The 13152-nt window shown below is 49.8% G+C and overlaps 1 protein-coding gene across 1 annotated transcript in view; it reads left to right on the top strand.

The window, feature by feature from the left end:
* ITGAE (integrin subunit alpha E) overlaps nucleotides 1–13152 on the top strand; it is a 771961-nt gene that overhangs the window by 486965 nt on the left and 271844 nt on the right. Inside the window, exon 19 of the mRNA XM_086955032.1 lies at nucleotides 4534–4682. Within this exon, the coding sequence (XP_086811158.1) occupies nucleotides 4534–4682 (149 nt within the window). The remainder of the gene's footprint in view (nucleotides 1–4533; nucleotides 4683–13152) is intronic.

Below are 13152 nucleotides of genomic sequence, written 5' to 3'. Positions count from 1 at the left end.
AGATTGGGTTGAGCGTATGTCCGGCTATATGAGTGGGGGTGTCAACAAGTGGTTTGAGACCGAGATTGGCCAGGTTGTCCAGAAGGGTGGTGGTGTTGCTATCGTTTTTCTTTTCAAGGTGGAAGTTGAGGTCTCCCAGTAGAATGTAGTTCTCGGAGGCGAGGGCATGTGGACTGATGAAGTCTGTGATGTCTTCGCTGAATTGTTTGCGGGTTCCTGGTGGTCTGTAGATGAGGGTGCCTCTAAGTGTGGTTCGAGGGTCGGTGTGGATCTGGAAGTGGAGGTGTTCGGCGGTTGTAAGGTTTTTGTCGGAGCTGGTCGTGATTTTGATGGTGTTCTTATGGACGATGGCAATGCCTCCTCCTGTTTGGTTGGTGCGGTCTTTCCGGATGATCTTGTAGTTGTCGGGGATGGCAATGGCGATGTCGGGTGCTGATGATGCGTTCATCCAGGTTTCTGTAAGGAAGGCGATGTCCGGTGAAGCAGTGTCGAGTAGGTCCCAGAGTTCAGTGGCGTGTCTGTGGGTCGAGCGGGTGTTCAGCAGGATGCACTTCAGGTGATTAGAGTCGGAACTGTGTTTGGAGGCAGTTGATTTGGTGTGGGTCTTGATGCAGTTGAACTTGCAGGAGTGGCAGGTGAAAGGGCCGTGGGTGCGTCCTGGGGCAGCCTCGTAGCATTGTGAAGTGCGTCCGGGGTTAAGGGCTAAGAGGGTGGCAGTGTCGTACGTTATGCGGGAGGAGTGTGGTTTGCGAGGACCAAGGGGAATGGCGCTGGGCGCGGTCCAGGCGCGGACGGGCGTAGACGGGCTTAGCTTTGGCGCACCTTCGGCGGGCATGGGGCGCGACCGCTACGCGTGAACGCTGCACGTAGGTGCATCTGACATAAGTGGATAGTAGGGGGGTGGAGCGTGGGAGGGGCAGCTGGGAGGCGGGAGCGGGGAGGAGACACGGGCCACGAGTGAAGACAATATCAAAATGGCAGTAGAGAAAGCGAAACTGGGGCACAATATCAGGAAAACAATAATAATGAGGCTTAATTTAAATCACCGCAATGCAGCGCAACTGGGCTCTACTATAATAGCAAGAAAATGATACCAAGCGTTATGTAATCGGTGAAGCGCTCTCGGGTGGCAGGCGATGTCACAGGCAATGCAATTCAGCAGAGGAAGTAGGGAGGTGAGGCAGAGGAGCTTGGGGGAGCGACCGCTACGGAGCAAGTCCAGCTGGTCACAGCGTTGTGTTGGTAGGAGCGAGCTTACTCTACCAGTGTGTGGGAGGGGCAGCTTGGAGGCGGGAGCGGGGAGGAGACACGGGCCACGGGTGAAGACAATATCAAAATGGCAGTAGAGAAAGCGAAACTGGGGCACAATATCAGGAAAACAATAATAATGAGGCTTAATTGAAATCACAGCAATGCAGCGCAACTGGGCTCTGAAATAAATATAAGAAAACGATACAGGCTTAATTTAAATCACCGCAATGCAGCGCAACTGGGCTCTACTATAATAGCAAGAAAACGATACCAAGCGCTATGTAATCGTTGAAGCGCTCTCGGGTTGCAGGCGATGTCACAGGCAATGCAATTCAGCAGAGGAAGTAGGGAGGTGAGGCAGAGGAGCGTGGGGGAGCGACCGCTACGGAGCAAGTCCAGCTGGTCACAGCGTTGTGTTGGTACAAGCGAGCTTACTCTACCAGTGTGTGGGAGGGGCAGCTGGGAGGCGGGAGCGGGGAGGAGACACGGGCCACGAGTGAAGACAATATCAAAATGGCAGTAGAGAAAGCGAAACTGGGGCACAATATCAGGAAAACAATAATAATGAGGCTTAATTGAAATCACAGCAATGCAGCGCAACTGGGCTCTGAAATAATTATAAGAAAACAATACAGGCTTAATTTTGAGAATTACAGAGTGAATGAAAAAAACAAGTAGAATGAAGCACGGAAGAGTGAAAAGACACAGTACTTACTTACAAGTTAGGTTATTTTACTTGGAGTGATAAATTCGGGGGAATTAACTTTCCATTGTGAAAATTCTGTAACGGAAGACCAGGGACTGTAAGTCATGCTGCCTGATTAGGGATCGTGGGTATAAGTAAAGTCTGGCACCCATGGCAGTCTATGGAGCAGATAATGGTCCGCTCAAACAGGCACAAGTGGTCTCTTCACCTCTGATTTTCCCCCCTTAGACCCTAAAGGCATTCTGACAGACATTTTCTGCCTGCTTGGATCGGTGTAAAATGTATCAGATGTTTTGCCTAAATTGTGAAAAACCCAGTAATTGTTGGTCCAAGCAGTTATTTTCCATTTTGGGGCAATTTCATAATGGCCTGATCTTACTGCTGGGAAACCAGATAGTAATTTATCTTCTGGCCCTCTGTAAATCCATAACAAACTACAGCCAACTTGTAATGAGGCCTACATAAAGAAGGGTACAAAAAGAGACAACAGAGAAACACAGAGCGATCATTAGGATTAAGGCTGGTGCAGTCAGAGGCTTTTCGACCGACATCCATGGTTTAAAGTTGGACCACCTAATTACAATGTAGTCGGTTGGAGTTTAAACCGGCCGGTCATTCCGGCTGCCTTTTGATGGACCCAAGGAGCCCGTCGGCCAGTCAGAAACCGCCACATAATCCCTTAGATACTGCGTTTCCGCCATAGGGATTATGATGTTGGATTGTGACAGGTTTTCAATGTCGGGTTTTCTAACATGGAAAGCCTGTTGGAAAGAGACTTCGCTCAGAGGCCGCTGGTTGGGAGCCTGAGGGAGCACCTTAAAAATCCCTGCACCATGCCACACGGTACAAAGTACAGCCAACTTGTAATGAGGCCCACAAAAGAGGGCTACAAAAAGAGACAACAGGGAAACACAGAGGGGTCATTAGGATGTCGGCTGATGCATTCAGAGGCTTTTCGACTGACATCCATGGTTTAAAGTTGGACCCCCTAATTACAATGTAGGTGGTTGGACTTTAAACCGTCCGGTCATTCCAGCTGGCTTCTGACGGGCTCAATGAGCCCGTCCTCCATTCAGAAACTGTCACATAATCCCCTTGATACGCATTTCTGCCTTGGGGATTTTGATGTTGGTTTCTGACAGGTTTTCCATGTCAGGCTATCTGACATGGAAAGCCTGTTGGAAAGAGACTTTCCTCAGAGGCCTCTGGTTGGGGACCTAAGGTGGCCCCTATGGTACCCCCTTCAAATCCCTGCACCATGCCGTACGGTGCAGGGATATACACAAACTCCTATTTCTCTATGGGAGCCTGTGCTGCAGGAAAAAATGGCAGTTTGTGACTGCACCATAATACTTTAGGTCAGTTCCCACTCCGAAACAGTGTTTGGTGAACTCAACCCCCTCTCCCCCACCCCCCCGCCCCCCCCCCCCCCCGACATCATAATTAGGGCAAATGTGGTGAAGAACCATTGTTCTCAATTCTACTGCATCCAGATGGAACAATCAATGTATAGTGACAAAGAGCCCACAAACAACTAAGTTGAATTCTCAATGACAGCCAGAAAGTAGGCAGTGAGGTTTACACCACCCAAAAGGAGAAAATAGGCAGCATAAAAAGAGCTCCCAGAAGGTGGAGAGGATTGGGAAAGTCCTGAAAAAGCACAACCTACGAGCACCAACATGATGTGCATTAGGAGACAAGAGCAGCTGATGCAGAAGGTATGGCATTGGGCATAGACAAAAGGAACAGAAAAAAACACAAACATTGACCACCAACACAACTTGGTGGCCGTGGTCTTGGGAAGGGCAAGATGGTGAAGGACATGTGATGGGCATGGGGGACCAGAAGAAGCAAAATAAACAATGCGCAACTGCTGTTTCAACACAGTGGTTATATTGTGCAGAATGGGGAAGGGGCAGCCTATGCAGAGGTTTGGGTGGTGGAAGATATGTGAGGAAAGGTATGTGTGCAGGTGCATAGGAAGAAAAGACACTTCTAGCACAACATGGCGTCCTAGAGAAAAGCACAAACAAACTGCAGGAGCATTAGACAAGATGGCGAACAGGTATTAGACTGGGGCAGGGAAGTAGGAGGCAGCTCTTAATCTGTGACCTGGAAACAGTGGTCAAAAGGCTCCTAGTATAATTTGAAGAATGTGAGCTGATTTGCATTATCAAAATTACCTGAAAATATTAATATTAACCCCATATATAGCCCACAGTTGTCTCATTAGTTCTGGCTTAATCACCATGCTCAATAAGATAAATCGACCTCAGAGGAGCGAAGTGCTGTCTTCCTTTCGGAGATTTGACCTTGTGATTGTTGGTATTGCACAGATCTCTGCAGCAGGACCTCAACACACAGATCTTTCTTTAACACAAACTGGGAACGTTTGTATGATGAGGTCCACGGAGAGCTGGTAGGAAGACAGCCCCATGGGGAACAAACACAGGGCACAGGTGTCCAGAAACAGTGCTGAAGAATGTGCCATGATGAAATTTGGCTGCTGGAATAATATCTCTCTGAGTATTAATCAAATCAAGAAATTGATTCCATTCTGTTGCTACCTTCCTCAGACACGGAGAAATCACACATTGCCTATACTATGGACTTGGATATCGGCATGGTGCAGAAAAGGATCATGTTTGAAGGCACAAATGAACCCAGACACACAGACAAGATCTTCATAGAGCATAAGTGCACAAACCACACGCTGGTGGTGCTGGTGAGTAACCTCTGCATTTATTTTATTCTATTTAACTTTTTTAGATAGCATTATTAATAAACAATAAAGTATTCATGTACAACTCAGCATTTCACATCTAAGACTGTAATCATAGAAGAGTTTGAATTTGAGGGGGATATTCTCAAGAACATGTGATAATCATCACAAAATTAACTTAACGCAACTTTGCATATCGCAGTCTCTCACGGGAAAACAATGCCTTGTTAAAGTACTACTCTCAACCTGGCGGCACCATGCAATGGTCCCACGATAACGCGTCAAATGACCGCGTTAAAATCAATGCAATGCCGGAAAAATGCAAAATACGAACTCGGAAAAACCTGGGATGCCCCAAATCGCAATACAAAAATCAGCGACAACCAGTGACAGGCCTGCAATTCCCATGCGTCATGCAGGAAAATGCACTATAAAAGCAACAAAAAAAACACACCGAAAGCAAATCAAACTGCGTAGCACCATGGATGCACCCGGACCGAGTGCAGAGGACAACACGAACCCCACAAGCCCCACGGTGGACCAGCCATGAACCCCGTGTTTGGGGAAGGACAAGGAGAAGAGGAAGAGGAAGACGGGGTTCAGTCCGCAGGAAGACCTGATCGTCGTCACGGAGGTGATAGAACACTACCAACAATTGTTCATTACCGCCACTGCATCATTGGCAACACAAACGGAAATATGACATACCATCGTCACCAACGTGAATGCAGTCAGAGTAGCGAGGAGGTCAATGGAGGAGGTCAAAAAGCGCTGGCATGAAGTGCACAACCAAACAGAAACTCGCTGCCAACAGGAAGGCAGCAAAGGCGACTGGAGTCCTGCGCCACAGAAAGAGATGGATGAGCTGGAGGAAATGGTGGCTACAGTCATCAGTGTGGAAACGGTCAAGGAGTTGGGGGTTTGGACTCCGCTCGATATGACCTGACCCAACAGCAAAAGGGTGAGTAAAGGCCAGGGACTGGGGGGACGGCAGGAGATGGGCACAATGGCACACATGCACAATCATGTGCAGCACACTGTACACTCTCAATGAGTGTGGGACATGTGCCTGATACCCTTGGCACACTGCAGCCAACATAGAAACACCAAGTAGGCCCCCGCCCACAATGTGCACAATGCGCCCCCTCATATCACCAATGTCACAACCTACCCATACACATGTGCTGAATCCAGAAAAGCAGCAGCTCTGTGAGCCACAGTGACAATGCAAGTGACACTGCATGAAAGATAGCATGGCTGCAGTCACAATACATGACATGGTGCACAACACTACATTGAGGTGGCTGAGTGTGGACCACTTCTGTAAAGGAGCAGGTCACACTCTGACACATCCACGTGCACCTACAACGCATGACGTCAAAAACACATCTGCAGACAAACAATGCACAAGAGTACAAAATGTGTCCAAGAGCACAAATGACCCAAGTCGCAAACATCCCAGCACCCGAAAAGCACACAAATCAAAGGCACACCGACTCAAAGGGATAAAGGGCCGCCAAATCAGAGCTACAGGGGCGACTCACCAACAATGCAGCGCACACACATAGCAATCACAGTACATCAACATTGATGACAATGTGGTACAAAGTGCAACCCTTACACCAAAGGACAGAGGACACAACTGGTGTCGCTCGTGTGTAGAAACTGGCCAATCACATCTGGCATTGAATGACACTGTGAGATGATAAAGTACGAGTACAACCACACATCCATCATGTAGTCACAATGTCCACTGTCTCCAATCAAATAGCCAGTTTCACCAACACAGCCACTATGTACATTGTCATGCAGTCTCAATGTTAACATCTACAATGGCACAACATACATGGAACACACTGTTAACCTGCATCTCCCCTTTACATTGCAGAGGTACAATCAACACCTCCTGCTGAGCAGACCACACATCTCTTCAGTGATGATGAAGAGGACACCCTGCACATTTGCTCAGAAACCCTCCAATGGCCAATGGGCACCCCACCCCCAGGAGCAGGACAGCCCAGCTGCATCCTGGTGACCCCACCCCCTCCACAGACCTCACAGCAAGAATCACACACCACTAAGGCTGGCTCCCAGGACCCTCACGACAAACACATGGAATTCCAACTCTGTGTGTTAGGGTGCCAGGAGAAGATGGCTGATCAGCTGCAGTTGAGGTTCAACCTCATGGCAGCCAAACTCGATGCCATACTTGGGTATTTGAATCCCATCAGAGACCACTTACAGTCCCTAAAGGACACCCACTGTCCGCGCCATGCTCACAAACATTACTTGGCTGACATTGCTGGGGCCATTACTTGGATAAAAGAACTGTATCGTCATACAGGCTCCAGCGATGATAGCACAGAGATGGCACAGATGGGGAGGACAATGGAGACCATGGAGCTGATGCAGCCTGAAGGTAGGTCTGCCACGGCTGAACACCAGCGAGAGGTAGCTGGGATCGTCCATGCCTTGCAGAGCTTCATCCTGCCATTGCTGCTACTGAACCTGTACCAGATGGCTGCTGCAGGAACCTCAACACACATCTCCGCCCCCTGACGTGACGTGCACAATGATGCAGCCCAATCACCTTCGCACCCTGATGTGTCAGTGTCACACAGTGATGCAGCCATAACACCACCACACACACCGGACACAGAAGACGTCTCAGAGGAGTAAGATGAGGAGGGTAATGACTGTGTGAGGAAGGAGGTAGTAGCATCCGTCCCTGCCATATGGCCTGTCCCTGCCTGGTTCAGCCCTATGCATCATGCCCTGGAGTAACACCTCCCACTATACCCCGAAACACTCTGTGACATTCACCTGGACCCCAACATGGACTGCTATATCTGCTCTGGTACCAATGACCCAGCAATCCGGCTGCTGACTGAACTCTTCCTCTTCAGATTACCTTTGCATTCCCCCAAGGACTCTGGTGTGCCCTCCACTGGGCAACCATGTAATCTGGGCTTGAAATGGCCATGTTCTGCTACAGCTCCGACACGCCCCTGAATGTGAATAGAACATTCCAAATCACACAGGTGTTCATGTTCACTCAAGTATTGATGAATGTAGGGGACATTGATTTCACTAAAAGGTACACCCTGGTAAATGTCATCAATGCGCATGTTTGACCCTGACCCTCATGGCCAATTAGATGACTGAAGGTGTGAACTAACTGTGGCCTCATTGCACACGAACAACAATCTCATTACCGTCAACGTAGCCCCATGTCCATGTATTAAGTAGGCATATGTGTAGAAATACCAAATTCGGTAGCAGTCCTGAAGTGGTGTCCTCCATCACATGTGACAACAGAACATCTCTTTGCATACCTACTCACACACATCTGTGTGGACACAGTCTGTTTTGATGGATAACCTTGATCTACATGGCTAGAAGATGGACACCATACTCACATTGCTGGAGACACGTAAGAGCTCAGGTCTGCCAGCAACTATCCAGACCACACTGTCTGGCTCACAGAGGTGGAGCTGTCAATAGGGATTCACCCTCAATTTACAAGCGTCAGTCAATCCCTCCCTGTGTATGGACAATGCTCATGGAGGCAAACGATTTGTAATTATAATCAACACTCATCACAGTTGTACACTAGTGAAGTTGCGTAGACTTTATTAGCATCTGCGTGTCAGTACGGTGAAGGCAACGGCCACAACATGCAGGCCAATGTTTAAGACACTTAAAGGCAGCTTAGGAACATGTTGAGTTGCAGGAAATGGGGTGGCAAAAATTAACACAAATTATCATGGATGTCAACGGTCTCAGCCCACCTTGCCTTGCTGGGCGAGTCATGTAATGTTTGGCGTCTGCTCATTGCCCCGTGTCAGGGGACATGACTCACAGCCCATGGGATCTGCATAGTGCTGTACCACTGGACTGCGCCGACTGTGTGTTCTTCTGACAGTGAGCAGCTGAAAGGGTCCTACAAGGTCACATGTCATACTACATTGCCATGTGTGCACTCTCCCCCCAGCAGTTTCTCTGATTTTGGAACATTGCCAAATGACGCTGTGCAGCACCACCCATGGGACTGCATCACCTTGCACAGGTGTGTGTTCACACGCGTAGGTCCACGCACATGCATTCTGAGTCCAGGAGAAGGCAGACATGTCCACTGTTGTGGTGGGATATGTGACCATTCCTTCAACATTCTACAAGGTGTGGGGACCTGTGCTGTGGGTGGCAATCAGTTGTGGCTGCAGGAATGTAGTTACTCATCCATGAATGCGAGAGCAGCTTCATGGGCAATCTGTTCGAAGAGTACATTGTTGTTGAGTTCAAGGAACACGAGGGTGAGCCAATCCATTAACTGGTCAGAGCAGCTGTGCTCCGTCCACCCCGTTTCATCAATCCACAACACAGCGAAATAGGGGAGCGCATCGATGTGGTCACTGCACACGAGGAGTTGTGGAATCTCACAGTCCCTGGTGACTGCACATGCGCCAAATATCAAGGCACCCTATGCATGGGTATCACAGCTATTTTTTTTTTTTTTTTATTTTTTTTATTTATTGCATTTATAAAACGCAACAGCTACCCACAAAGGGTTTCCCGGCGCATTCATGAGATGGTTCTACGATGCTACAATCAGAGAGCTGCTTAGATGTTAAAGAGCCAGGTCTTGGGGGGGCGTGGCCAAGATGGCGACGGAGTAAGACGTGCCTGCGAGCTCCTCCGGCACCCCGAGCCTTTCATAGCTTTGTTTAGCTGCACTGGGGCGATTTCAGTTCCGGCTTTGACTCTCCTAGGGTCGCTGAGGTGTCCTGAATTGGTTTGCTCCTTCTCCCGGCGAGCTACGACCTAGGACGGCAGACTTAGCCGAGGTGTTAGATTGGTGACGCACGAGTACCGGAGCGGCCTACGGAGCTTCGCCTGGGCGGCATCGGCTCTTCACACGAGGGGACCCTGAACTCTAGCAAGTTACCGATGGAAGCGCTTGCTTTGCGGGTCCCCCCCACTGGAACTGTGGCGAGCCTGCTTGTGACCCCGGCGATCTATTTGGCTGTTGTCGCCGAGCGGAGGTGACGAAGGGGCGCCGGTCTGTCTGGGGGCTGTGTTTTGTTTTAGAGGCTCCTGTGGGTTATGGTAGGGTGGTTTGGGAAGGGACCTGGTGGTGGTGGCTGGGGACTTGGTATGGCTGTAGTGTGTCTGGTTTGGTTCTGGCGATATGGGCTGCATCGATTGGAACGATGGGGGGGGTGCTAAACTCAATGTCGCCTGTTACAATAGGTTCCTGGAATGTTAAAGGCCTTAACTCTCCTCAAAAGCGCCAGAAAGTGTGGAAGTATATTCTTGATCATCAGCTGGATGTGGTGGGCCTGCAGGAGACTCATTTTGCCCGTAAAGATTAATCTAGACTTAAGCACAGGCAATATCCCCTGATTTACAAAACCTCAGCCGCTACTAAGCACCGAGGTGTGGCGCTTCTGTTCCGCTCTACACTTCAATTTCAACCTGTGGGGGTGAGGGGGGACAAGGAGGGGCGGTGGCTGATGGTGAAGGGGATGCTCATGGGTAAGCTTTGCACGTGGGTGGTTGTATATGCGCCAAACGCGGGCCAACATGGGTTCCTTGAGGCCTTTCTGAGGGTGGTGGGGGATTTCGGGGAGGGAGCGTTGATAGTGATGGGGGATTTCAATTTGGTCTGGGACAAATGTCTTGATTGTTCACATCAGCAGAGGACGGAGGCGGGTCTCTTCTCCCCAGAACTGCGCGATACTTTGTTGAGTTTGGGCCTTATTGATAGCTGGCGTTCCCTCCACCCCCGCACTAAGGACTACACGTTCTATTCCCATGTCCACCACACATATTCCCGTCTTGATCACATTTTTTTACATCAATCTCTACAGGGCGACTTCCGGGATAGCAAAATATTTCCACTCTCTGTCTCTGATCATAGCCTTTTGACGACATGCTTGATCTGGGCCCCAGAGTCGTCCCCTCATCGCAAATGGTATTTCCCTGCTTCCCTTACGTGGGATGAGGAATCCTGCAAAAAGCTTAGGGCAGCCATTGGTGAGTTCTTTGAGCTTAACAAGGCTGGTGACACCTTGGTCTTCATCCAATGGGACGCCTTCAAGGCGACGACGCGGGGCACGTGCATTGCATTGAACTCCGCCCTGAACAGGTTTAGGCGCGAGGAGAGGGAGGCGCTGGAGGTGGTGTGGAGTGCAAAAAAACGATGGATTTGGGCCCAGATCTTTTGACTGGGGAAATGTGTGACATTGATCCACATTCAGTCCATCACTTGTTGTTTTTGCAATTGCCGCCCTAAGTGTGCTGGGGATGCCCAGACGTGGGTCCCAGGCACTCCACACCACTTGGAGTCAAGCTAGCCGGGCTGATGAGAGGTGTTACCTCGAAACCGGTCCGGTCCTGGGATGCTTGATTCCGTTCTGGGAAGGACATGGCTTTTGTAGTTCGGACTGGACTGTTCCCATGGGGCAACACGGTCAGAGCTGATTTGCATATCGCCATTGTCTAACCCAGGGTGGTGTGGAGTGCAAAAAAACGATGGATTTGGGCCCAGATCTTTTGACTGGGGGAATGTGTGACATTGATCCATATTCGGTCCATCACTTGTTGTTTTTGCAATTGCCGCCCTAAGTGCGCTGGGGATGCCCAGACGTGGGTCCCAGGCACTCCACACCACTTGGAGTCAAGCTAGCCGGGCTGATGAGAGGTGTTACCTCGAAACCGGTCCGGTCCTCGGATGCTTGATTCCGTTCTGGGAAGGACATGGCTTTTGTAGTTCGGACTGGACTGTTCCCATGGTGCAACAGGGTCAGAGCTGATTTGCATTTCTGAAACTGGGATGGTGCAGTGAGCTAAAAAACGGTGTTGGATCTAGCCCTGATCTCTTGACTGGGTGAGAGCTTTCTGCTTAATTCCGAGACTCTGTCCCTCACCACCCCTTGTTGTAAATATTTTTGTCCACCCTAAGCGTGGAAGGGTATTCTCAGATGTGAGACCCTTGCTCATTGCACCATCAGGATTCAAGCAAACCGGGCCGAAGACGGCTGTAATGCCAGAAACCGGTCCCCGGGAGCTTGTTTCCTTCCCAGTGTAAGAATTGGCTTTTGTAGTTTGGTTTGCCCTGTTCCCATCATGCACTGGGACAGGAACAGACTAATTTGCATACAGCCAGGTTCTGAAACTGGGATGGTGCAGTGAGCTAAAAAACAGTGTTGGATCTAGCCCTGATCTCTTGACTGGGTGAGAGCTTTCTGCTTAATTCAGAGACTCTGTCCCTCACCACCCCTTGTTGTAAATATTTTTGTCCACCCTAAGCGTGGAAGGGTATTCTCAGATGTGAGACCCTTGCTCATTGCACCATCAGGATTCAAGCAAACCGGGCCGAAGACGGCTGTAATGCCAGAAACCGGTCCCCGGGAGCTTGTTTCCTTCCCAGTGTAAGAATTGGCTTTTGTAGTTTGGTTTGCCCTGTTCCCATCATGCACTGGGACAGGAACAGACTAATTTGCATACAGCCAGGTTCTGAAACTGGGATGGTGCAGTGAGCTAAAAAACGGTGTTGGATCTAGCCCTGATGTCTTGACTGGGTGAGAGCTTTCTGCTTAATTCAGAGACTCTGTCCCTCACCACCCCTTGTTGTAAATATTTTTGTCCACCCTAAGCGTGGAAGGGTATTCTCAGATGTGAGACCCTTGCTCATTGCACCATCAGGATTCAAGCAAACCGGGCCGAAGACGGCTGTAATGCCAGAAACCGGTCCCCGGGAGCTTGTTTCCTTCCCAGTGTAAGAATTGGCTTTTGTAGTTTTGGTTTGCCCTGTTCCCATCATGCACTGGGACAGGAACAGACTAATTTGCATACAGCCAGGTTCTGAAACTGGGATGGTGCAGTGAGCTAAAAAACGGTGTTGGATCTAGCCCTGATCTCTTGACTGGGTGAGAGCTTTCTGCTTAATTCAGAGACTCTGTCCCTCACCACCCCTTGTTGTAAATATACAGACGTGGGTCCCAGGCACTCCACACCACTTGGAGTCAAGCTAGCCGGGCTGATGAGAGGTGTTACCTCGAAACCGGTCCGGTCCTCGGATGCTTGATTCCGTTCTGGGAAGGACATGGCTTTTGTAGTTTGGACTGGACTGTTCCCATGGGGCAACAGGGTCAGAGCTGATTTGCATATCGCCATTGTCTAACCCAGGGTGGTGTGGAGTGCAAAAAAACGATGGATTTGGGCCCAGATCTTTTGACTGGGGGAATGTGTGACATTGATCCACATTCGGTCCATCACTTGTTGTTTTTGCAATTGCCGCCCTAAGTGTGCTGGGGATGCCCAGACGTGGGTCCCAGGCACTCCACACCACTTAGAGTCAAGCTAGCCGGGCTGATGAGAGGTGTTACCTCGAAACCGGTCCGGTCCTCGGATGCTTGATTCCGTTCTGGGAGGACATGGCTTTTGTAGTTCGGACTGGACTGTTCCCATG

The sequence above is a fragment of the Lissotriton vulgaris genome, chromosome 2_1, assembly GCF_964263255.1.
Source record: "Lissotriton vulgaris chromosome 2_1, aLisVul1.2, whole genome shotgun sequence".
Taxonomy (NCBI): domain Eukaryota; kingdom Metazoa; phylum Chordata; class Amphibia; order Caudata; family Salamandridae; genus Lissotriton; species Lissotriton vulgaris.
Note: the sequence above shows the minus strand (reverse complement) of the source record. Positions and strands in the feature narration are given on the sequence as shown.